Here is a 23,205-nt window from a genome sequence, read left to right on the forward strand (position 1 = left end):
AAACGTTTCATCCTCACTTAAGCGACGACGTCAACACAAACAGGCTAAAGAAACGTTTCGCATCGTTTCGTCTTTAGTTTTCGAGCCAATCACGCTTTAAACAATTGCAACCATATTTCTAAGCTTCAAACGGTTCCTATTAATAGTAGAAACAGAACCGTTTCAGTGGGAGCAGTGTGCTGGAAACAGAAGAGCTTCAGACGAGATGGGTTCTTGAGCGTTTAAGCGAGCGTTCCTTGAGTCCAGATGGGGACGCGAAACAGTCGCGTGCTGGAATTAGAAGTGAGGTGCGTGGGAGAGGCCTGGCCTTTGGCTCCCTCTCGAGGTTCAAAGGTTTGAGGCTATTCCTGTATTTCTTGGCTTCACTGGAGTGAGGGCTATAAGTAGTGGACTGTGTTCAGTCTTCATGCGTACTTTCACCATCTTGTATTCAGTATTCATCCAGCAGAATCATCTGTATCTTTCAAAAGTTCATTGTCTTGATACCCAGTACGAACACTTCCCCAAAATGCCTCTTCTTCGAAACATCCACAACCGACGAACAACACGTCAAAGACACATCAACCCTCATCGAATCCTCGCCACCAGTCTCCTCCTTCCCGCACTCGCCCTAGCCGATGATGAGCCTACATCCTCAACAGACCAAGTCTCCGAGCCTTTCGTCGACCAAGTAACGGGTCTCACAATGGAGCGCTTCTTCGGTGCCCGAACTTCTTTCGCCTTCGCTCTCGCCTTGCCTGACGCCGCAACGGCGAACGGAACTGCCGGGTCTTTCATCGGTCAACTCCAGTTTCCACTGGCCAACGGTGAAGGCTGGGGTGCAGCTGGTTTGACGGGAGATATGGAAGGAAACTTCATCCTCGCCGCATGGCCAGACGGGAAAGGAGGAGTCATGGCCTCGTTCCGACAAGCGATCGATGAGGACAACCCAGCGGAAGTCAAAGGAAACTTCAAAGTAAGGCCGATACCAGATGGAGTCTCAGTCAACGAGACGTCGTTGCTGTACACATTCCTTTGTGAGAACTGTCTCGATAGTACACTCGGCCTCGGTCCCGAAGCTGCTGTTGGTAATGCGGTTATGGGCTGGGCGCTGTCCGAGAGGCCTCCGAGGGGAGACCCCTCTAACCCTGGTGCGTTCCTTGGCTTCCATGAGAGGGGCTTCGGGCCTTTCACTGCGCGTTTTGCGCAAGCCAAAACAGCCGGCTTTGATGCCGTTGCAGCTAAGGCACTCGCTCCAGTAGGCGACTCTGGAAGCGCTGTGGCGACGGTACCCAACGCGTTTCTGGACGGAGGCAGTGATGATGAGGATAGCGGTGATGAAGGAGCTGGAACAGGAGGAGCAGTCGGAGGTGGCAATGATGTTGATAGTGACTCTGGCGATGAGTCGGGGGATGAAGACGATGACTAGATTCAAGGTAGAGTAGTTAGCGTCTGCATTGATCTCAACGTTGTAAATTAGCTGATCTAGCATCTATGAATAGTCCATTTCAAAATAACGTGCCAGAGAAACCTGCATGCCTGGCATATCGTGATCAATGTCTGCATTTTAGCTCTGCCAGCCAACCTTTTCTGCAATCTCAGTTCAAGCCCCACCTCATGGCCCTTGCCAAAACCGTTTCCTCAGGGCGAATAATGAATCTCATGAGCTTTCGGAGTGAGTGATTAATGGAGCGGTATCAAGTATTGTGAAACAAAAGCAAGTTCTCTCAGTTTGCCGCTCTGTATGAAAGGTCAAGCCGATCATTCATCAACCATTCCTTACAAGACCGCCAATCCCAGACAAGGACAGAACAGCCGTGTATCAGGCGGCACAAGTGGTTTTTGGGGACTTGCCTAACACGGAAGAACCTCTTGTTGAACGCTATGAGACAATCGCAAACAGGAAAGACTATATACACATATACATCTGATAGATATACAAGACTGATCTATGCCCCGAGAGATATGAGTAGTTGCATATAATGATAAAACAGCCCAAAACCTCCCTCTGCATCTTGAAGACTGTTTTCGTAAATGTTTAGACGATTTCAACTGTACATCGTCATGTTAATCCCAAATACTTCCTCGGGCATCGCTATCCCGAATAGCCGTTGAAAGGGAAGTCCGCGGATAGAATAGAGTCTTGGCGCTTGGCTCGCTTACACAGCCAAACAACGCAACTCAAAGCCGGGCTCAAAGCCAATGAGAAGTGCGGAAAGCCGGCTGACGCCTTTTCATGATTGGTACTGGAGTAACTGCCTATTTGAGCACTGGTATCCCTGAGCCTATATCCACAAAACCTCTCTTGGTATCAAGGTTTCCAATCCACGATATGCATCCTACGCCGTATTTGCTTTGCATATTGTATGGGATAGACAAATCGAAGAATATGCCCCACGCCTGTCCGCAGTCTACAGCCCCCAGACATAATCTCCTGGGTCATCTGACCTTCCTTCGGACGTAGTTCTAGCGAGCGATAGATACTTGCATAGTCTTGAAGGAATGAGCTTGCTTGACAATGGGTCCTGATTTCGGGTTTAAAAAGGCTCGAATCTCTCTTCAGTTGTAAAAATTCATCACAACTATCCACAAACATCTCCAGCTTCTTAACTACTTACCAAACCCTCGTCATGCACTTCACCAGCTCTATCTTTGTAGCCTTCGCGGCTCTCGCTTCTTTTGCCGCTGCGGCTCCTACATCCCCGGCCGAGGATGTTCCTACCACCCTAGCTCGGGAGGCTGCCAATGGCAATCTTGTTAAGCGCTGCTACATCGAGGGGCCCAACGGCTGTGCTCGATGTATCCAGCAATACAACTTGTCCTGCCCCTTCATCGGAGGTGCTGCTTGCTCAAAGGGTGCCAGTAAGTTTCTTCTGCTGTCGAATGACAATGAACAGACACTAACGAAAATCCAACAGAGCCCGCTTGCCAAGCTGGAGGCTGCTGTTAAAGCGGATCTAAATAGAAGAGGAAGCTGGAAATTACTCTATGTCTGATAAAATGAATCAGGGCCAATAAAATATTTAGCTAAACTTCGTCTTGACAGAAGGTCATTGATCAAAAGCGTAAGAGGCGTGATAATTCTCTACTATATTACCCTGTACGTCTCGAACTAGTTTAACCTTGATTGCCGGCTATGAGGACTATGAGGAGACCTACCTTGCCTATATGCTCTTACAAGTTATATTTAGACGTCCTGGCCAAAAGGTCAACTTAATGCTGACATGTTTCTAGGACTAGACAAAGTAGGCTAGATCAAAGCTTAACGGGAAGCTATCTCCGCTGAAAATCCACCCACAATGTCAGACTAAGAAAATCCTCCGGATTAAAACCCCACCGCGCCCAAGTTTTATTTCTCAATTTCCCTTGGCTTTCCATCAATCTTGTGCAGCATTTCTAAGAAACCCACGCGGAATCATTTTGCGTTGGCTGTATCAACTGACATGCACCACGCTGACGAATACTCATTTGTTGGCGTAGTCAGCATATGGTGCGTCCTTTTACTTACCTTTGCTGCGACACTCGTGTTTGTGCCAAAAGATCTTACTCTCCTTCGTGTTGGAGCGACTATAGCGCTGGCCTGCCTCCAATGCGCCTTCTACTCAGCGGTCGTGGATACGTCTATTACTCCCGCCCAGAAATCCAATATTTGTCTCCTTAGTTGGGGTTTCTTTATGAACAGCGCGGAGCAAATCCTCATTTCGCAAATTCATACCGCAGATTTACTCACAAAGAGAGAAAAGGATGGCGATGACTATGTCGGCACCACCACGCTTCTTTTTCGCGGTGCATGCATGTATTTCAACCTGCGGCGCGTTGGGGTACGAGGCGAGATCTCAATGAAGAGCCGAAAGACAATAACAGGAGCTCGTCTCTTGTGTGCCAAAGTAGCCGAGGTTCTCGTGATGTATCTGATTATGGATGCGGCAATGAGTGCACCACCTCCAGAGAATCATCTGATCACGAGAGAAAAACAGACGCTTTCAAAGTTATCGAACCTATCACTGGAGGACCTAGGGTTTCGATTATTCGGCACACTCGGGTACTGGCTAGTAACATACGTCTGCAATCGACTTAATCATGCTTGCGCAGCTGTCATATCTCTCTCAATTGGCTTAAGCCGGCCAGAAGACTGGCCGCATCTCAATGGATCAATAAGCGCCTGTTACACTGTTCGTGGTTTCTGGGGGTAAGTGATTTATCTACCGAGTCAGCATGGGTATATGCTAAAATATTTTGAAGAAAGTTTTGGCATCAGCTCTATCGCAAGACATTCACTGGTTTGGGAGATTTTGTTCCGGACAGACTCCTCCGCCTCCGTCGTGGTACTCTGCTCTCGCGATACACACGCCTTTTTCTTACTTTCTTAGCGTCTGGTCTGATGCATCACTGCATAGGTCATTTGTATTCATTTGCTGCCGATGAGACGTTTGCCAGTGAATGGTTCTATGTTCTACAGGCCGTGGGGATTGCGTTCGAAGATGCCGTGCAGGCCATGACTGCTCACGTACATATTCCGATGTCAGTACGTCGGGTAGTAGGGTATCTATGGGTTCTGATGTTTTTATCGTGGTCGACACCAATATGTTCATATCCCTCTATGCGCGTGGGAGATATTGGGCAAATGGTTCCTTTCAGTATGGTAGGACACTTTGTACAGTCATAGAACATACAGTCCATGTTTTTATCACGCTCAGGAGTTTATTTTCCAAGGAATAAGATTTTAACTGTCTACAGGAAGCAGGTTCTTGAGTACTTGCAAACAAAATCGAGAGTAACAAATAATTGACTTAAAAAAAGAACAATGTCAAAAAGGTAATAAATCGTCCAAGATACCTCGGAGTTTGATTCCACCCCCCGAACAAGAAGGCAGTCAGCCTTGGAAATGAACCTGTTTCCGGTTGAGAATGCGTTGTGGCTAAGTGTCTTCTTAGAGCGATCTTGGCCTCCCTGGAAAACATTGTTACTAATAGCCTATCAAGGAGTGAAGCTGCCCATGTTGATATGTCAGTTGTTCAAAAGCCTCTCCATACGCTCTTTAATCTCCACCAATGCGCCGTCCGGGCGTGTCATGACAGACTCCATCAGTTCTTTAAAAAGATCCAGTTCTGCCATCTGGCCAGATCGTAAGTCGTATTTGACATCACCCAAGCTTAGTTCAGTTTCTGTAGGAACATATCAGCGGATAGCGTTGAAGTATTCTTGCCACTGACTTACTAGTAAACATCGCACGAAAGGAATCTACAACGATATGCTTATCTGGTTGTGTCCCATGTAGCGCTAAGAGCATGAGCGAAAATGGGACAACAAACTGGTCCGTAACTCCGACTTGAGCCATGGCCATTGCAATTCGAAGTGTCTTCTGACTGACGGCCTTTGAGAACTTCAATTGGCCCCGGATGCTACGCACTGACATTGGCCACTTTCCCCAGTTGTTATTTGGTTCATTTAGATCGGGGCATAGCTCAAAAAGTCTGCAGTCGATGAGTTGCTGTATAGACACCTGACTGCACTTTCCATGAATATCCAGATTGCCCTGCGTGAGATATTCCCCGAAATACCAGTGTCCAAGTCGACCTTTTCTGCGGGCATCGAGCTCAGGGCAATGCCCTTCGAAATGATTCATGGCATCAAGGTCCCGAAGAAAGGTTTGCCTGGGAAAGTTGCGCGTGTCGATCATGATCAAGTGGATATCGGATAACGCAGGTCTCTCATAGTCGGTTGTATGTCGAAATAAGCCATATTGGAGGAGAAACAGAAGAGAAGAGGACCAAGACATGAGATTACACGGACTCCAGTATTGGCATTCCCATTCGAGATGTGCGCTTAATCTTTTTGCGGCCTGATCTGAAGGAAGCTGGAGAAGGTCCATGTCGCAGTCGAAGCCCTTAGCATCTTTTTGCGAAGAGCCTTCAACCCAGGCCGGCGACGCGACATGGTTGATGTCAGTTGAGCCAGCCGAATTTGGTGTATAAAGTCTGAATAAATACGATGGCGTGTGATCAAATGAGAAATTATCCTCTTGGTCGGAATTGGGGACGAAAAGCTGGGGCATTGTGGCAAACACTGTCAAATGGTCTCGTGTGACTTGTTTAAAGGGATTTTAAGAGTTTAAATTCAAAGCTTGGTAGTGGAATTTTGGAAAGAAATGCAAGTAAAATGGAACGGACGCCAGTAAGAAGAGCTCTAGGTTGGAGGCATTGTGAGCTTTTTATACGTACTTCAATTCAAAATCAGGCTGCTAAGGCCCGTTGACGTGACCAACAGTAAAATGATCAATTCCTAATGCTGTTGGATCATATGACAATGCTGTGAATTTCCATTTGTACATTTCCATAATGGAAGAGGCTTGTTCTGGTGGCCCCGGCCAATTACTGTGTCCAGATCCCCACAGCCTGTCGATGTCTATAGCCCATATGAATGTGTCAACATTCAAAGAAATTGCTCTCAAGACCAATATGCCAAAATAGTAGCCGGCCGACCTTTGTCAAATTCTCATTTACCGTTCCAGGCCTGATAATATGTTTAACATCTTCATTTGAGACTTAATTTCTAGAACGGCCGACATGCATTTGCTCTGACTGACAGTTTGTAGGGGCTGATTATCCAAAATCTGCCTTACCATCCTTGTACCCACTCAAAACCTGCAGCTCCATGCGGCCTCACGTGAGGCCTCTGATCAACAGGCTGCTAAGGTCTGACCGCAGTTGATCCCCCTCTTGCATTTTTATCTGCGTCCGCACAAATTTGACTGTCGCAAAATCGATGTTCACGTCATGAAACTCTCCAAGCTCGTGGCCTCCAGACATTCAACTAGCAAGGCTAAGTCAGTCGCCGCAGTCAAGGAGCTAGAGAGCATAATTGCCGGGTTCCAGGCCATTTAAACTGATAATAGTCGCAAAAAGCTACACTAGCTTGAGAATACTGCCTATAACTTCTAAAGTATTATCACTTTTACTGCTAAGTTAGATTATCTAGATAAAGACTAAAGGGCGAAAAGCATTACTTTAAGGCTAGCTTTATTTCTATAGATTATTAAATAGTTTATGCCTATAGTTAATATTTATATTTAATTAAGTCTTAATATTGCTATATTGATGTAGGGTTTTATTTAGGTAATATTTTTAACATTTAAATATTACTGCTATTTCTTTAGTATTTTATTAATTTTATTAATCTTTTATAAACTTTACTTTCTACTTTTAATTATTTATTAAGCTTTTATACGATTTTGGCTCATTATATATACAATTTGCTAAATACTAAGTTATATCAAATGATTTACCTTACCGTAAAAGCTTAATCTTCTATGTTTATATTGCAGTTATTACCCGCTGCTAGTAAATCGTTATCGTCGCTTGCCGACCCTGTTAGTAACCTCTTATTCATTTGGTCTAAGTATGAAATAATCCTAAGCCTTATGGCAAAAACCCAGATTCTCAAGGCGATTACACAATTCTTCCAGTCCGAACTTTACAGCTATGTTAAAGACATCTGAGTAAAGGCAGACAATATTCAAGGAGACATCCAACTAACAAAGGTTTAATGCAACCATAAAGAACAGCAGCTACAGGCAGTAGAGCGGCAAGACGCGGCAAACCACCGAAGAAGCCTTTTGGAGTGGGCCTCGAAGCTAAGTGCCGAGATGCAATCTCTGCAAGTCCATCGAAAACAAAATGCTAAAGGTATGGAGCTTGATAGGCGACCTCATTACTCGAGATTTCGTCGCTTCTTGCTTAATACCAGTAGCTCCACTGGGTCGAGGTGCTTTTGCAGTCCTGAAGCTAGGAAAGGTAGCCGCAGCGGCTATGGAAAAATTAAACATACTTGACGAGCAAGGTACACGAGCTGGCACCCACCTTTATGTCTTGGGCTGGTTCACAAGCCTAATTCTGTGGTCTTATGGACTTTGTTGGCTAGTTATTGGTATATCATGCCTGGCTCGGGGGCGAATTCCGTTCAAGCTAGGTTCCTGGGCACTTACGTTTCCCCTTGGCGTCTGGGCTAATGCAGCAATGTTTTTTGGGAATGAGCTCCCATCGCCATTCTTCAAAGTCATGGGGACAGTGAGTTCTGATGAGGGTCCCCGTCTAAAGGCAAATCTAGACTAATGGATATCGATAGATTTTTGCCGCGACAGTTGCCTTACTCTGGGTGTTGGTATCTGCTTTCACGATCAGAGGAATGTACACTGGAAAGACCTTCGTGGCAGCTGACTTTAAGGAGTGGCGGAAGCAAACAGTACTATCTGATGTGAAATCGAAAGTCTGAATAAATCTTTTGTCTATATTTCTCTTCGTAAGGTTGAGAACCATACTGATGTCCCGGTGCCGGAGAATGAGGCTGGTAAGGAGATCACTGAGGCTTGGGAGAATGAGAAGGAAGGGCCGAGTAAGTCAAACCACACATCACTAAGCGGAGACAACATGAAGATGCTGATCAAACCCCAAGCGGTTACCATTTTTTGTGCCATGGGAGAGCAAAAAGTTATTTCTTGTCATCATAGTTAGTGGACCAAGGTGCAATGTCTGATACTCACGCCTGATTCTCTATTGATTTGCGCCTTCTTAATATTAGCTTATCCTTAATCACAAGTTCTAGGAGACTAACAAGGTCTCCGCTGTAGATAAAGGTGGCTAATAAATCAAAATGATTTAGTCAAATATATCGGCGAACTCTTCAACAAATTAATAAAGAAATTTCATTCGTCCCAATCCGAAGGTCCAGCTACGCGATGCTTCTGGTTTTTAAACCCCAGATTCTCAACTCTGAGGTCAAAAGTGACGGTACGTTCTGATATCGAGAGAAGGATTTGCGAGTTGTGTCTGCGTGGTCTGGTGTTTACGTCTGAGTAGAATTGTTCTACCGCTAGTCAGCGAGTTAGCCTAATAACCCAGGAGGAGAGAGTTGGTGTCTGCAGAAAGTTTGGATGGGGTTATTACATGAAGCATTGCGTTGTTGTCTATCGTACCACTTGCTAACGATGTAGGCGGTTGGGGGAATTGCAACGACTAAGGTCACGATAGCGATAATTGCTTCAACGTTCATGGCAAGTCGTGGTTGGGAATTCTTTCAGTCGAAGAACAATGAGGGGTTATTTTTTCGTGACGCAAAAGGTTGTGAGAGAGATATGCACTGTTGTCACAATGTCACTCAGCTCCTAATCTTTTACAGACCAAGACCGAGAAGGTTTCAAGAGGATTTTTATACCTCTAGCTATAGGTAAGAATCACAAAGTTTTTCGTAGATCACTGCACCTCATGCACTTCTATGCATGACCCATAGAAGGAAGCAATTCAGATTTCGGCATCGGCCAATAACTTAATGTCAGTTTGACTGATACCGTCCATGACCATTGACGGTGGGGCTCATATTTCGGACATGGCCAATACCAGGGTCAGAATCTGCGACCACAAGGATCAACAGCAACCCAGACAAGCGCCTAGAGAAACCAGCACAGCCATCCAGATTTCGGACGTGACGAATCACAAGTTGCTGGGGCTTGAGAGGACCACTCATGGCCCGGGGAGTGGATCATTCGGAACGCGACCGCTTTTAGTACTTGCATAAACCCCTTGTCACCTTTTCTTACGCGCAAACTTGGCAAGCCACTCCAGATTTCGGCTGCGGCCAATCATATCATAGCCTCCAGAGCCTCACCGAGTACAAATTAGGGACAGGTCCCTGAGGCATCTTTCTGATCCTCAATCCCAATACCTTCATCTCTGCAAAAGAAAAATCCCGATCCATTCTTTTGTAAATTGTCCCCAACCTTTTTCAATCTGGATTCTTTCAAGTATGAATCTTCAAGAGTCTCAGCTGATGGGCCCCCGCCCTTCATTACACGAGGAACAATGGCTCCAGTACAAGGAGATTATCCGATATCAATTCCTCGTGCGCAACATGTCATTGAAAGAACTCGTCAGCTTCCTCTCGTGTATGGGGCTTACCGTAACGTCAGTATCGATATGGGGGCGGATTGCTTGCTATTTCGCTGACTTTCGTTTAGATCCTCCCAACTCCAGTTCAAACTGAGGGCATGGGGAATACTAAAGAAGATGGACAAGCCAACGTGGCAGTACATTGATCGCAAAATAAATAAACGTAAATCTCAAGGAAAGAATACCGATGTCATCCTCTCAGGAAGGCGTCTCAAACAGTCAGCTATTAGCAAAGCCATTACCAATCATGGCGCCAATGATATCTTCACACAAATGGCACAAGGTAATAATTTGATCATGTTGAGCCCTCTCAATAGTGAGCTAATAATTATAACCAACACAGCTCGCTCACCTCCGCCATCCCCCGTCAACCCTTGCCTTACTATCTGCACTCCCCCATCCCTTCGGATGGAATATGAATGGCCAGTGTCTCTACCTTGGATGAAATTCCAGAACACATACCAAACACGTAAGTTGATATTCAATCTGCCATACCCACAACAGCTAACATGAATTTCTATGGTGGCTCTCAACTTTCAGCAACGAGGCAACCTCTGTCCTGCTATCGATGTGATACCGCGATTACTCCAGGCCGGCCTTCTTCATGAAAGTAGAAGGGACACAACGAAAGAAAGTCACGGAAGCAATCATCTTGCAAACGTTTCTGAGATGGCCGCAGATATAGGCAAGACTGTACCAGAGTGGTATGAGGGTGAACACGTACAAACCACTCAAATTCTTCTGCACGGTTCGAGAAGGGACGTCGTGCCACGATATCTGAAGTTGATCATCTACCATTTATCCAACGGACTCCAACATCAATTTCAAACACATCATGGATGGATAGAGTTCTGTAACCTTATTATAGGACTTGGTATCCTGGATCTACAGATTGATGTAAAAGTCTTTTCCGATGTTCAGATCACGATGGGAGCACTATTGGAGACACTTTTTGAATGCGCGATTCGGTGGGCTCCAGACCCGAAACACGACCCGAACCAGAGTTTTGACCTTCTCAGATGGCTCCTCAAATCTGGTCAAGACCCCAATAAGAAGATGAGGAGGAAAGAATTGGAGATATCAACAGGAAGGGAAAGACGTGTGCGACCGATCGAATTTGCAATTTTAATGGGTCATGCACGTCTATTGGAGCTACTCCTCGATTTCGGCGCGGATATAAATTACAAAGGCTTTTTCGGAAAATCAGCCCTCGAGCTAGCCCTCAAGTCTGCCCGGCCCGATGATATTAAAATTGACATTGTCCATTTACTCATTCGGTACGATGTCTCACTCAGATGGGAAGGGGTCCTTTATGCAGCAATCAGCCTACGAGACCTGGATCTCATCAACTCCCCTTTGACAACAGGTGTCGACTTGACTAAAGCAACGGAAGCCGACCATAATCGTGGTTCACTGTATGAACAAACTGTATTAAGTGCCGCTATCGCAGCTGGTAGTGATGTTACAGAAGCGATATTGATACAAATGGCCTTCATGGATCCGTCGAGGTTGAAAGCCCCTCCGATCACAGCAGATACATTTATTGCTGCCGCCGCGAAAGGTGCTGATTCAATCATCAATCGCCTGCATGAGATAGATCCCACTATTGGGAATACTCGGAACCCACGTGGTATTAAGCCGGTGCAGGCGGCTGTGTCAGCTGGTAATTTAAGTACATGCAGGCTTCTTTTACGCCTTTATGGGGGGTATTCACCCGCTCTCCTTTTTCTTGCTGCCTACCTTGAGCATGGAGACATTTTGCAGTTTCTTTTGAACGAGGGAGCAGATGTGAATGAGGCTATCCCCCCAGCAGACCTCCCTGAGTGCGTCAGGGTTTGCCATGACTTGATGGACCGTTTCAAAAGAAAATCATCGCCTAGTGTGTTCGAGACGCTATTGCACACATGTGCAAGGCGCCCACTCTGGGCAACCTCTGAGCAATCCCAATTTTTTTACCTCAGGACCTTGATTGAAAACGGTGCTCGGCTGACCGGGGGTGAGACATACTACTTAGCGAAGAATGCTCCCGCCGACACGATCCTCGCCGCGTTAACCCATGGCAGCAGCGCAAATGTGCAAAACAAGCGGGGAAAGAGTGCGCTTCAAATTATTATTGATAGTGTTACGGAGTTCTACGATTCTACCCGATCCTTTCAGGTCAAACGACGATTACAGGCTGTTCAGATTTTATTGAGTCATGGAGCGAAACGCTATACAGGAGAAATCGTTTCAGTGATTCGTTCTCAGGACCGGGATCTGTTGTCCCTTGTTCTGCGCTACCATCCAGGCTGGGAAGATACGGATAAGCGTGGAGTGTCATCTCTCGAAGCTGCAATTGCGTGCTTAGGCTGTGGCGTGTCTTTATTAGGCACTACGGCATATAAGAGCTATTACGACCCGGGCTCATTATGCGCAGCGGCTCAAACCAAAGACATGTCCCTGATTGAACTTATTCTTACGAATCGCCCCACACACTCAGAATATCATGTCTTCGAAGGCACAGCTGTTGGTTTGGTTGCCATGTCCGGACGTCTAGACTGTTTGCAACATCTCATTCAGCATTTCCCAGAAGCTAAGGAGGCCCATTCTGCACTGCTTCCCGTTCATTCGGAGTTCAAAAAAACCATCACTGGCGTTGTATTTTGGTATAATAAACCATTGTTCTGGCGCTATCCTGGAGATTCTTGTGAATGTGTTTATGGAAGTCCCTTAGCACTTGCTTCCCTGGGCTCGAACATCTCATGCTTTGAAGAGCTTTTACGTCAAGGTTACAAAGCCGATCCACTTACCTGGATCACCATTGCTGATAATCGAAGTCGTCCTCATTTGGAGCTGTTAGCCAGATACCAACAACGACTTGATAACTTCCTTCCAACTACTTCTGGGTCTCCAACTGCTTTATGCACTGCGGTAGAACGAGGAAACAAAGAGATAGTCCAATGTCTGTTGAATGCTGGGGCGGATATCAACGAGTATGGGTTGAATGAATATGGACTGAGTCGTTCCCCACTCCAGCTTTCAGTTGAAGCTGGCAATCTAGAACTCGTGAATTGTCTTCTTCGCGACGGAGCAAACGTGAACGCTCCACCAGCAGACAATTCTGGTGCGACCGCCTTGCAGCTTGCTGCTATAGAGGGACACCTTGGTATAGCGCGTGAGCTGCTGAACCATGGAGCTCTCGTAAACGCCCGAGGTGCCCAGTCTCATGGGAGGACATCACTAGAAGGTGCAGCAGAGTATGGAAGGGTTGACATGCTGGAGCTTTTGATCTACCATGGTGCTCTCATCACAGGACACGGTCGTGACCAGTTTGTTCGGGCTGTAAGACTTGCAACGAAGGGAAGTTTCTATGTTGCAGCTGATCTATTAAAACGCAGCGGAGGTTGGACTAAGGAAGATGGACGTTACCTTTCGAAAAGACACAGGTCGGCCGACTTGGACGGGCATTGCTGCGCTGTGATACATGATTCTGATACCCAGTGCATCCATGAAACTACCAAAACCGAGAGGGAAACATATCATTTCAAAATTATGCCTCATCCCAGCGGTTCTAACAGACTGTTCTCCCTACCTAATGAATCGGACCTAGAATCGGAGGAGGATGATAGTGAGGAGGAACACGAGAATGTAGAAGCCGTATCAGGTGCAATCTAGTGCACAGGTACTACGACACAGAGTTTCAAATGATTTTACATGCAATTTGTCCAACCACTCATTCTATTGCATTAGCCTGTTTGACTTCAGTGGGCGAGATAGACTTTGAGCCCTCACATTCATAACTATTGCATTGAATTATCAAGCTCGGCAATTATGCCCGAGTGGACCAATTATCTTTCTCCGTGCCATAGCCTTTCATGTTATTGACATATTGATTGTCAAAACATGTCATGGAATTCTCATGCCCATTGCAGATATTAAGTGTTACGCTGTATCATTCCTAAGTCAGATTGACCAATAATCACCACACCAGAGAGAGGAATTAATTTTGTGTGAGTCTGACTATAACGCAATCACGAGCTCAAAATAGCGAACGGTCCGAAATTCTGTCGTTAAATATACCACTCATTCAGTCTAGGTAGCTCTATTCTATCCTCCTGCACACCAAAACTGAGATGTTTGATCCCACTGACATCGACCTCATCCTCCAATTCTCGATAGAAAGAATCCTCCATTTTCACTATACCCCACTTGATCTTTCTTTGAGCAGCATTCACATCGATCGATGATACAAGGTTACCGCCTTCCGCTTTCCTCGTATCACGAGCAAGTGTCATCATTTCCACATTAGACGCACTTTCGTAATCTCTTTTTCTTAGCCCACAAGCAGAAGAGCCGGTTGTAGGAACGTGACAAGCTGCGCCAAAGGCTAAAGAGTTGCTTCCCACAACTACCATATCACCCGGTAGCTTTCGAAGTGAGAGGACCAGTGGGATACAGAGAATGACGATGAAGACAAGGATCGCAATCAAGCCTGCCACTGTAGAGTAGCCTACAGAGACGAAACCGGTATCGGAAAGGTCCAAAGAGCCTGCTGATGTAGTGGTGTCTGTCGTGTGAGATCCGTAGAAGCCTATAATAGTTAGCTAACCACGCTTAGTGGGGACGTAAAATATGACATGCCTCCATCGGCCATAAAAACATAGCAAGTATTTGAGACCGTGGGACCATGCGTACTTTGGCCTGAGGTACTACGGCAGAAATGATTCTGTGGAGGAGGACTTGGTCGAGATCCATCTCCAGTTCGTGTGGATGCCACGTAACATCTCTCGACTGGCAACGAAACAAATCAACCTGGATCATCAGGCAGACCCATACAAAGGGCTCTCGGCAAGCTTCAGCCACCACTACGGAGGGATAACAACTTCGCCATGCAAAAATAGCTGTAGCGACTGCGAAGCCATTCAAAAAGTCAAGGCATATGATGTCACCAACCGCCCGATTGTGGACGGCCAGATCGTTGTGGTGAAACGGCACAAGAAGCATGCCCATCTCTTTGAGGCTATGATCAAGATCCAATGGGCCATCATCCGTGTTGCAGCTATTTCGGGCGGGGCTCTTGCTCCTGGTGAACTTCGTGGCGATGTTGCAGATGGAGAAGAGGCTGATGTATCGGTGGAAGCTGATAAAGAGGATCCTGTGGCGATTGCCAACCGCATCCACGACTGGCTAGACCATATATAGAGGACAAAAAGTACATCGGGTGTGCATCTTACAGGGACTTCAAGCGTGCGTATACAGGGGTTGGGCCAAGAATCTCAGGGTTTCAAGACTGGGTAATAAAGAGTTTATAAAACTGATCATAAATTATGACAATCTCGTCATAAGATATCCTAAACTCATCATAAAACTCATCATAAAGTTATAAAAATTTAGGATAGCTACCCTACGTTTAGAGAATGGTGGCGCACCACTCACCGTGCCATCCTCAGGGTTTAGCAGCTGAAGCCATTTGTGAACCTTCTAAATAATGCCCCATTTTTCGCCTTCCTCGGACTCTTATAATCCTCTCCCAGTATCCTATGTCCTTCTTTTCACTATCCCATGACGCCGAGTCGTCGTCGATAAGAGGTTCACCTGACAGGGCAGCGGCACAGATGATGGACCACTGGAGCTTGATCACATGCTCAAACAAATTCCGGTGATCTGGAACTTGTGATCTTTGGGATCGGGTGCTTGGTGGAGCAGAATCGAACGTGCCACCTTCGGGGGGTGGTTGGGGCATCTCCAGTTGCTAGCAATAGGGGTGCGAGGGTTACGACCAGGGGCGGGAGGACTGCTGTCGTGATGGGGTTTGGTGATCCTGCCCTCTGAAACAGCGCGGCGATGAGAGTTGCCTTGGGGGTCGGGTCGGCGTGCAGGGTGATGTCGAGGGCTTCCCTTCCCGCCGATCCCTAGCACCAAACCCGAATGCTTGGGGTTGAAATGACGCTCGAGAACAACTGGAAGTCGCCTCGGGACCTGGGCTCCAAGTCGCGGATCGACTACGGCTGTCACTTCCCTGGGTGGATTCTTGCTTCTGCCGAAGCTTGCTTTTGAGCAAGAGGATTGTTTCGTCGCGCTCCCGGGCATCGCTGTTGACGCGTTGTTGTAGCTAGTAGCTTATTGACTTAATCGTCTGTAGGGAGGCTCTTGGTCGCATTCTTCAATCGTTTTTTGGTAGTCTTGAACTTTCGGCTCTTGCGCATGAAAGCTCCAAAAGGATTTTTCTTGGTCTTGGCGTTACCCTTGCCGGGCTTAGTCTTCATGAACTGAGCTTTATGGCGGGCGCCTTGAACTTCTGCGAGGAAAGGGTTAGTGGCATTGACCGGTGTCATTGTATTTGCTTGCTCTTAGTTACTTGAGTTGGACGCTCAGCAAGGGTAGCTTCTTCGGCGTCTGCAGGAAAAGGGTCAGTGAGGTTGTCACCGGTGTCCTTGTATTTACTTACCGTCGTTGGGAACGGGCTCGCTAGTGATGCCTGCACTAGCTAGCTCGTCGTTGGGCTGTCCCCGCCAGATATTGGCATCGGGGCATGCGGCAGTGGCTCTGCCTGCCCACCCCTTTCCCTTGCCACCTTTCGCGATGGTCTCTTCAGATCATTGCGGGCTGCAAATGACGGCGCAGATGCACGACCAGCTCATTCGCCGATTGCCATCTATCCCTGCCTTTCCAAGCTGATGGTTATAGCACTTGTCGGTTGACTTGGCAGTCCTCAGGTGGTCGGCCCAGTAGACCCACACGGCCTTGTCGGCTTCGGACTGGAGGTGATTCCATTTGGCGTACTCTTTACGAAACCTTTCGTTCTAGAGCTTATCCAGCGGTCGATTCTGGTCATCACACAGCTGGGTCATGTAGTACAGGTACGAAGCCGGCAGTTCGTGGTCAGGATCCCTGATCTCACTCGTTGTGAGGAGAGGATGGTTTGAAGAAAGGAGGAAGTGAGGATATGTATTGGGTGGTAAGGGAAGAAGACCACTTGTGATTCTTCAAGGGGCGAAAATATGCAAAAGGGAAGATGATGTTCTGTATAGTCGAATACGACAAGGATTCGGAGAAGGGACGACTGTTGAAGTACGACTACCTTTCCTTCGGTTCGTACACGGGTTGAGTGTCTGGCCTGGTCATGCCGATGGAGTGGGTGAAGAAAATGAAGTCATCGTATGGAGAATATATAAGTGATGAATCCATGGTGTATTTGTCGCTTCTTCCATAGTTACTATTAGTTTTGTTAGTCTCAAGTCTCAGCACAACACAAAATACTTCTGGAAGAACAAGGGTAACTTACTAGATTCTCAATGAGCCGTCGTTGGATATATATATGTACTTTCACCGAGCTACTGTTGCCTCTATACGTTGACACGACGGCATTGCGCTGTATTATATGAGTGAGTGTCGAGATGGGGATGCTGGGGTGAGATGCCGGATGAAAGCGGTGTTGGGAGGAACCGAAGTTCTTATAGTCGAGAACACCAGGCAGCAAAGACAACTGTGTCTATGAGATTCCTTTCGCTTCGTTTTGCTCATCTGTGATTGATATCCAACAAATGTCGTGTTTGAGTCGTTTGTGCACATAAAAACGGCAGGGGCTTTGCGTCGTCGATTGCTTCATGGCTGTCTTTTGCCACCGGCCAAGCGACTTTAAGTCAATTTGAAACTGATACTACTCGAGAGAGATGAGGCTTTCCAAGGGCTCAGATTCGGGTCATGCCGGAAGGAAATTGCTCCAAGAAAGCTGCCAGCGCTTCTTGCAGATCGGAGTCAGGGAAGCCAGGTCGCGGTGCTTCGGGGCGCTGGTCGGGTTTGCTGCGGCGGCGTGCTTGGCAAGCGATCAGGATCTGGCGGGGGTCTAGGTTATTCGGAGGAATGTGAAGCAGACGTTGGTCGGTAAAATGAAGTGCGCCAGACTCGCGAGGCTAGTTATGAGTGATTGCTCCTTGCACGGAAACCTCACCATGTGCTGGTTGAATAACGTTACGCTGCGGTCTGTTGGAGCTGGTGCGAAGGAAAAGCGAAAGCTAAGATGCGGCTGGGAGAGGCTCTCTTGAGGCCTTTGGCGCAGAACAGTGTGATGGTGGCGCCGGAATTGGAACCTCTTTCAAGGCGGGCATCCTGCCAGTTGGGCCCTGTAGCCTGACTGCTCCTGTGATGGATGAGTGTTGGGACGCTTGCTCCTCCGAAAAACAGCAGTCCTGCTACAGGGCATCAGTGGGTCCCGACCACTGAATTTCTACTGCGCAGCACCTCGCAGTGCTCCATAATTGTCGCTTCCGTCCCTTCCCGCCGATTGATCAGAAAGGTAATGCCGCTGAGGGTACTCAGAGTTATTATGGCACCTCGAAGTATGTTGATATTGATACTGCACCTCTGCTGCTGGACGGAATCAAAATGAGCCGCGCTGATGATATTATCGATCGTATGACGATCTTAGTAGGTCAGCACCAAGCTCAACTCGTACTCCGTACTGCGTATTCCGTATGGCCCCACCATCAGCGATCATGACTCCGCGCTAAACCGGTTCAGGTGCCTTGGAGCGCTGCGCATCCTCCTTCAGCTTCATGGTATATAACCAGGAGGGATGCGACAATATGCGGTTTCTCGAGATTATGACAGACTCATACCATGAGTGCAGAGAACAGTTTTGGTCCGCAGAGAGCGGGCGTTTTCGACTTCACCATCCTTTTCGAGCAAAGTATCTTGTCTCTTCTCCCGACTGGTCTGTTCATTTTGCTTGTGCCGGTGAGACTCTCTGTGCTTTGGAACAATGAGAGGGCTACCAAATCTAAACCTTTGCTATGGGCAAAAATGGTAAGCAACCACTTCTTTTTGCTTCATGTGCTAATAATTTAGATCATGATCGCCATCTATGCCTGCCTCCAAACCGCATTGCTTGTCCTCTGGTGCCGACAAAACTCAACAAAAACAGCCATCGCTGAGCCCGCCCTTGGCTTGATCGAATCATTTGCGCTTGACGCTCTGTCGTTTGTCGAACACCGAAATTCCAGGAAGCCATCCAAGTTTATCGGAGCATTTCTCGTCATAACCATCATCCTCGACGTTGCCCTCGTCCGAACCTTTTGGATACGATCGATGCAAACTATTGCAAGTGTTTTCACTGCCTCGTTTGTAACCAAGACGATCCTCCTGGTCCTGGAGGAAACGCCGAAATCGCCATTCAGCGACAAGGAAAAGATACACGAGACCGCATCCGGAGTGATCAACAGGAGTTTCTTCTGGTGGTTGAATGGACTTTTCCTGCAAGGCCATCGCACTATTCTCGAGACCGAAGACTTACAGGCGATAGACTCAAAGTTTGACACAGACAATGTATCCGCGCCGTTGGAGAAACAATGGGAACGAGGTAAGCCAAGACTCCGGTCCATCCCGAACCTTGTTGTTATGGATGTCTAACAATCCCAGCCCGCAATAGTGGCCAGCCCAGTCTCTTGAAATCCACCTTCCTCGCTTACAAGTGGCAATTCGCTGCCGGCATCATCCCTCGACTCCTTCACAGCGGCTTCAACTTTGCACAACCCTTCCTCATACAATCCGTTATCGTGCTCGTCAGCAAGAAGGAAATGTCGGTCCAGACGTCCAGCGGGCTAATCGGAGCAACAGTCCTCATCTACCTCGGCCTTGCCATTTCTGGCGCCTGGCACAAACACATGTCTTACCAACTGGTGACTATGTACAGGGGTGGACTTGTGTCGTTGATTTTCAAGAAGACACTCAAACTCAAGACCGCGTCCATCAAAGACTCTGCACCTGTCACACTCATGACGGCAGATGTGGAGACGATTGTTGCTGCAGGAGCCTCGGTCCATGATATGTGGGCAAACATGCTAGAGCTTCCTGTGGGGATTTATCTGCTTTATCGTCAAGTTGGCAAGCCTAGCTTGCTTGTGCTGGTCCCAACCGTCAGTGAGTACTCTGTCCCTCGTTTGACCACGCTAACAGTCAAGTCACAACGATCCTCAGTGGCGTCATTTCTCCAGCCATGGAGCCAGCGACAGTGAAGTGGAATGAAGCTGTTCAGAAGCGAGTTGGCGAAACATCAAGCATGCTCAATCAGATGAAAGGCATCAAAATGATGGGCTTGACGGATTTCTTTCTCAAACTGGTCCAGGACCTCAGAGTCCAAGAGCTCAAAGTGTCTGCCAAATTCCGATGGTTGCTCGTCTACTTTAATGCCCTTGGTAAGTCGTCTCATGATTGAGTTGCGTCGCTAATTGTTTAGCCATGATCTCTGCCCAGTTGACTCCGGTGGTTGTCATTATGTCTGCAATTTACTGGACCAAAGCAGATGGAGGCCTGAGTGTCGCAGAAGCGTTCACATCACTATCTCTGATTTCTGTTGTGATCCAACCACTTATCATGATTCTCGTCTCTTTGATGCAGATTGCGGGTGTTTTCGGGGGCTGTGGCAGGATTCAAGCGTTTTTGCTCCTCGATGAGCAGGTTGTTGCTAACGAGGCAGTCGATGTTGATGCCATCACTATGCAGAACGCCAGTTTTCAGACGCCCGACGGAAATCCATTGCTCACAAATATCAACCTCCGGATCTTTCCGGGGACACTAAACATGCTCATTGGCAAGGTAGGCTGCGGGAAGTCATCACTCTTGAAAGCGATCATCGGCGAGCTTATACCATCGGAGGGGACGGTCAAGACCGACGACTCTCTTGCGTATTGCGACCAGGTACCATGGCTCCGCAACACCACAATTAGAGAAAACATCGTTGGGTTGTCGCCGAGGGACGAAAAGTGGCTGTCGACAGTCCTTCATGCTTGCGCTTTGGAAGAGGATCTCCATCAACTGCCCCAAGGCCAAGAGACAATTGTTGGTTCTGGTGGAGTGGCGTTAAGTGGAGGCCAAAAGCAGCGGGTTGCCCTTGCACGAGCTGTGTACTCGCGAAAAAAGCTCATCATACTTGATGATGTGTTCAGCAGCCTTGACAAAACGACTGCAGATGCAGTCTTCCATCGCCTTCTAGGGGCTAAAGGGCTACTACGGTCGAGCACCGCTGTGTTGGTAACCAGTAACGGTATGATCTCTCCTGATTTGAAGCTTTTCTGACAGTTTAGTTCACTATCTGCCATTCGCGGACTTTGTTACTGTGATTGAAGAAGGCCGGGTCACTCGCAATCAAGTTCGATACTCTCAACTTGAAGCCACCGAAACTCTAAACACTATCGCGCCAATCGAAACTCCACAGCTTGTACAGAAAGACGTAGTTAAGTTTACTCCGAAGAAGGAAATCGACTTGGCTCGGAAGACTGGGGATACAGATTGCTACAAGATATATGTCAAGTCAATGGGTTGGAAAGTGATTAGCATCATCTTTCCAACTTCAGTGATTGGCGCCGTGCTTGAAGCCATGCCTCGTGAGTATTGTGCGCGCCACTCCGACGAAGCTAACAATGTAGAAATCTGGTTACGAATTTGGACGGAGAAAGGTGAGGGCTCGAAGGATGCTCACTATGCTGGAGGTTATATAGGGCTAGTTGTTGCTTCAATGGCCCTGGCACTCCTCAACATTGAGTAAGTGAATTGCCTAAAGAGATTCTTTGCTGACCTTTAGCTACTTTCTCATTGTCGGCGTCGAAAAGTCATCAATCAATCTCCACGAGCAGCTTTTGAACTCTGTTTGCAGGTACGGTCGCCGTCTTTTATTGGACTCGTCAGCCATCGAGGTGTCCGTATTTAACTTGGTTCGGCAGAGCTCCATTGTATTTCTTTACATCAACAGAAAGTGGTAGCATTTTGAATCGGTAGGTCAAGAGCCGGTTCCATAGTCTTTACTGATCTTTGTAGATTCAGCCAGGACATGACACTCATCGATATGTCTCTTCCGCTGGCGTTCTACCTGACACTCGATTGTAAGTGCTTCCTCACTGCGAGACTCTGCTAACCCTCCCAGTGACCTTGAGGTGTCTTGTTCAGGTTGGTGTGGTGGCCTCTGGAGCGAGCTACTTTGGCGCGTTTCTTCCTGTTTCAATCTTGGCTCTATATCTCATCCAAAAGTACTACCTGCGCACATCTCGGCAAATGCGACTCCTGGACCTGGAAGCCAAAACACCGCTCTACACACAATTCACAGAGATCACGGCTGGACTCGCAACTATTCGCTCATCTGGATGGACAAACGAATTTCTCGCTGAAAGCTTCCGCATGCTGAACACCTCGCAAAAGCCTTTTTACCTAATGTTTTGTATTCAACGATGGTTAGAACTAGTGCTCGACCTCTTCGTCGCTGGAATGGCCATCCTCCTGGTCACGATTGCCCTGCGGATTCCTGGCACCACTAGTGAGGGCGCGATTGGGCTCGCCATGGTGAACCTTCTGGGGCTCAATATGACACTAACAACGGTGATTGATCAATGGACGACTCTCGAGACTTCACTCGGAGCTATTGCCCGGCTGAAGTCTTTCATCAGCGATACCCCAAACGAGAACAAGTCGAGTGAAATTGAAGTCCCAGACAACTGGCCTGGTGGTAGAATCGTGTTTGATGGAGTGACTGCATCATACAGGTATGTGACCGCCTGCTCTTGGGATTCCTCTAACAGTCTAGTGGCGATTCTCAACCTGTTCTCCGCGATGTTTCGCTTGATGTTGAAGCCGGGCAAAAGGTCTGCGTATGTGGCCGTACTGGAAGGTAATGTCCAACCCCAATTGATCATTTGGTGAGCTAGCTGACATCTCAGTGGCAAATCATCTTTGATACTTTCAATTCTACGTTTGCTCGAGCTACAATCAGGAAGCATTTTTATCGACGGCAAAGACCTCACATCAATACCTCGTCAACACATCCGATCCCAAATCACAACAATCCCTCAAGATCCTGTAAGCCTTTCAGGCACAGTACGACAGAATCTTGACCCAGAAGCACTCATCCAAGCGGACGAAATACTTATTGAAGCTCTGAAAAAGACTACCCTATGGGCAACCATTGACACTCGCGGCGGACTCGATGCTGATCTCAGCGAACTTGGCTTTTCCGTCGGCCAGCGCCAATTGTTTTGTCTCGCACGAGCCTTACTCTCACACTCAAAGATCGTGCTACTTGATGAACCAACCAGCAGTGTTGATAACGCTACTGACAAAGACGTACGGCACATCATTCGAGAGGTCATGCAAGGACGAACAGTGATTGAAGTCACGCATCGTCTCGATTACGTGACAGACTTTGATCTCGCCGTTGTCATGAAGGATGGGCGAGTCATCGAGACTGGCGATCCAAAGAAGTTACTCGCCCAAGACTCAGCGTTGAAGACGCTGCGGGGATGACACCAATCTACTCACATGC

At 47.5% G+C, this 23,205-nt stretch overlaps 7 protein-coding genes across 7 annotated transcripts; 5 read left to right on the top strand and 2 right to left on the bottom strand.

The window, feature by feature from the left end:
* Window positions 1-508: 508 nt before the first annotated feature.
* FMAN_11118 (uncharacterized protein) lies at window positions 509-1,408 on the top strand (the record flags this gene model as incomplete). Its single annotated transcript, XM_041833890.1, has 1 exon — window positions 509-1,408. One exon carries the CDS (start codon window positions 509-511, stop codon window positions 1,406-1,408), a length of 900 nt encoding a protein of 299 aa, XP_041684208.1.
* Window positions 1,409-2,609: 1,201 nt separating this feature from the next.
* On the top strand, window positions 2,610-2,929 carry FMAN_11119 (uncharacterized protein; the record flags this gene model as incomplete). Its single annotated transcript, XM_041833891.1, has 2 exons — window positions 2,610-2,841; window positions 2,898-2,929. The coding sequence occupies 2 exons, from the start codon at window positions 2,610-2,612 to the stop codon at window positions 2,927-2,929; spliced, it is 264 nt and encodes an 87-aa protein (XP_041684209.1).
* A 493-nt stretch (window positions 2,930-3,422) lies between these two features.
* FMAN_11120 (uncharacterized protein) lies at window positions 3,423-4,645 on the top strand (the record flags this gene model as incomplete). Its single annotated transcript, XM_041833892.1, has 2 exons — window positions 3,423-4,168; window positions 4,222-4,645. 2 exons carry the CDS (start codon window positions 3,423-3,425, stop codon window positions 4,643-4,645), a joined length of 1,170 nt encoding a protein of 389 aa, XP_041684210.1.
* Window positions 4,646-4,986: 341 nt separating this feature from the next.
* On the bottom strand, window positions 4,987-6,034 carry FMAN_11121 (uncharacterized protein; the record flags this gene model as incomplete). The annotated part of the gene is made up of 2 exons (XM_041833893.1): window positions 4,987-5,144; window positions 5,197-6,034. 2 exons carry the CDS (start codon window positions 6,032-6,034, stop codon window positions 4,987-4,989), a joined length of 996 nt encoding a protein of 331 aa, XP_041684211.1.
* A 3,848-nt stretch (window positions 6,035-9,882) lies between these two features.
* Window positions 9,883-13,574, top strand: FMAN_11122 (uncharacterized protein; the record flags this gene model as incomplete). The annotated part of the gene is made up of 4 exons (XM_041833894.1): window positions 9,883-9,935; window positions 9,989-10,203; window positions 10,264-10,389; window positions 10,468-13,574. The coding sequence occupies 4 exons, from the start codon at window positions 9,883-9,885 to the stop codon at window positions 13,572-13,574; spliced, it is 3,501 nt and encodes a 1,166-aa protein (XP_041684212.1).
* Window positions 13,575-15,536: 1,962 nt separating this feature from the next.
* Window positions 15,537-16,234, bottom strand: FMAN_11123 (uncharacterized protein; the record flags this gene model as incomplete). The annotated part of the gene is made up of 2 exons (XM_041833895.1): window positions 15,537-16,011; window positions 16,089-16,234. 2 exons carry the CDS (start codon window positions 16,232-16,234, stop codon window positions 15,537-15,539), a joined length of 621 nt encoding a protein of 206 aa, XP_041684213.1.
* A 2,284-nt stretch (window positions 16,235-18,518) lies between these two features.
* Window positions 18,519-23,186, top strand: FMAN_11124 (uncharacterized protein; the record flags this gene model as incomplete). Its single annotated transcript, XM_041833896.1, has 12 exons — window positions 18,519-18,704; window positions 18,747-19,257; window positions 19,317-19,817; window positions 19,859-20,092; window positions 20,134-20,934; window positions 20,981-21,280; window positions 21,323-21,437; window positions 21,478-21,549; window positions 21,711-21,775; window positions 21,817-22,429; window positions 22,471-22,554; window positions 22,604-23,186. The coding sequence occupies 12 exons, from the start codon at window positions 18,519-18,521 to the stop codon at window positions 23,184-23,186; spliced, it is 4,065 nt and encodes a 1,354-aa protein (XP_041684214.1).
* Between the last annotated feature and the right edge of the window lie 19 nt (window positions 23,187-23,205).

This window comes from Fusarium mangiferae (genome assembly GCF_900044065.1).
Source record: "Fusarium mangiferae strain MRC7560 genome assembly, contig: FMAN_scaffold008, whole genome shotgun sequence".
Classification (NCBI taxonomy): domain Eukaryota; kingdom Fungi; phylum Ascomycota; class Sordariomycetes; order Hypocreales; family Nectriaceae; genus Fusarium; species Fusarium mangiferae.